General features: G+C 24.2%; 1 protein-coding gene across 15 annotated transcripts in view; it reads right to left on the bottom strand.

Annotated features, from left to right (window-relative positions):
* The window catches only part of LOC109859100 (sodium bicarbonate cotransporter 3), a 40,966-nt gene continuing 39,106 nt past the window's right edge, over positions 1–1,860 (bottom strand). For 7 of the 15 annotated variants that reach the window (XM_020437001.1, XM_020437003.1, XM_020437000.1 and 4 more), the window contains one exon: positions 1–282. In XM_020437001.1, coding sequence (XP_020292590.1) covers positions 208–282 — 75 coding nt within the window. In that variant the 3' untranslated portion in view covers positions 1–207. The remainder of the gene's footprint in view (positions 283–1,860) is intronic. The other 8 variants (XM_020437009.1, XM_020437012.1, XM_020437006.1 and 5 more) reach the window with 3 other exon arrangements.

The raw sequence follows: 1,860 nt of genomic DNA, 5'->3' as shown, positions 1-1,860 counted from the left end.
AGACACAATAGATAAGAAATAATAAAATAGATAAAAAATAAACATTACGTTGATAACAAAGATGGAAATGTCAATGAAATTAAATAATGTATGACAAAATAAAAATTTAAAAAAATTATAAAAAAGACAGTATAAATAATGATTTTGAAATGATCACTTAAAGAAACTTATAATTACATCGACATGTTTATTTCTACTATCTTCTTGTTAAACGGAAGTTTCGGCTGAGGTACCATTTGCTTTTAAGGGACTGATGCTTTCCTTGGATCGTATTAAATCTATCTGAAATAGTTGAGAATGGAAGTATTTAATAAGTTTCAATAACGTTGTTTTTTTAAACTTGCTTTGATATGTTTTTTTTTCTAAAAATTTGTTAGTAATCCGGTAAAAAATTTTCCATGTATAAAATTGTATGGACATATTCGGCATATAAATTTGGATAATTAGATATAATAATTCTAATTTGTGTATAAGTATATATGAAAAATTTTTTACCGGGAAAAAAGAGAGAAAAATATAATATAATCACATAATCAGTGTTATGTGTAGTTTGTCATTAATTATTATTTATTAAATTTAAAAATATACAGCGCATTTAAAAACAAATGTTTATTTGTATATATTATATTATGTAATTTTATATACATATAATTAAAATGTTGTAATAATACTTTGTTGTTTATTATAATTTAATGGTGTTTTTTAAAATTTATATTCTTTAAATAATATACGTATATATATATATATTTAGTAATATAATAAACATAGCTAAGGTGTTAAAGCTCATGCAACGACATAAAGCCACTAATAGTGCAATACACATAAAGAACATGCGATTTAATTTCCTCATCTTATTTTACAAAGCTCGTTCAAACAAGAACATTTATCTGTTCTTCTTAAATATATATTTTTCTTTAATTATTTATGATATATATTACAATTATCTCTATTACAAAAATTGCATATTATCAAAAACCTAATTATTTATCTATCTATTTACATCAGGATAAGTATAAAATTAAACCGATGAGTATATGAACCAGACCTCTATGTAACGTTTAAATAATCGCGTGGAACGCAATGATCCGGATTCTGTAGGTGTGTAATCATGATTTTCAATTGTAGAATATTGCATGAGGTAAGTCACTTTTCTTTACAACTGATAATCATACACGTTCATAAGTCCGGTTTATCGCTTCCCACACGCTTATTTTCTCACATTTATTAATTAATATCTCAATAACTATTGCAAATTTTGCAAAGTAATAAATAATTTTTCTGTTTAGATTGACTCAATCTAATTTTACGCTTTGTGTAGCTTTTTGTTATTCGTTGCCAGACATCCTGTATATACGAATTTAATGCAGAAATACAAAGCTGAATCTCATAGACAAGTAAATTGCTATGTGACAAAAATAGATATAGTTAAGTATGTATTTACATGATACGTAAATATACTTGTGTGTAATAACAACAAATAAAGAAAAAACATTTAATATTTTTCTTAATTCTTTTTGTAAGTAGGAGATTTGTGCAATTAAATAAAGTATTTTTCACAAAGTTGCACATTAATATTTTGCACCTGAAACTTCATTTTATTACATTTTACATAATATTTTATACACGATCCTTATAGGAATTTATTACTGATGTGGCTAAAATATTTATTTATTTATTTTGAGTAGCAAAAGCTTTCTATAACAGTGATTTTAATACTCAAAATAAATATTAGTTTGGCCATAGACAATAATAAGTGTCTATGAAAGAAGAGTTATGTTATTACTGGATGACAAAAGTTATACTACGTACTTTCGTCGTACTTGTCGTCTATGAAAATTTATGTTTGTTTTTCTACAACGA

This window comes from Pseudomyrmex gracilis, unplaced genomic scaffold (genome assembly GCF_002006095.1).
Source record: "Pseudomyrmex gracilis isolate BER0280 unplaced genomic scaffold, ASM200609v1 scaffold_237, whole genome shotgun sequence".
Taxonomy (NCBI): domain Eukaryota; kingdom Metazoa; phylum Arthropoda; class Insecta; order Hymenoptera; family Formicidae; genus Pseudomyrmex; species Pseudomyrmex gracilis.
This window is presented reverse-complemented; position numbering and strand designations above follow the sequence as displayed.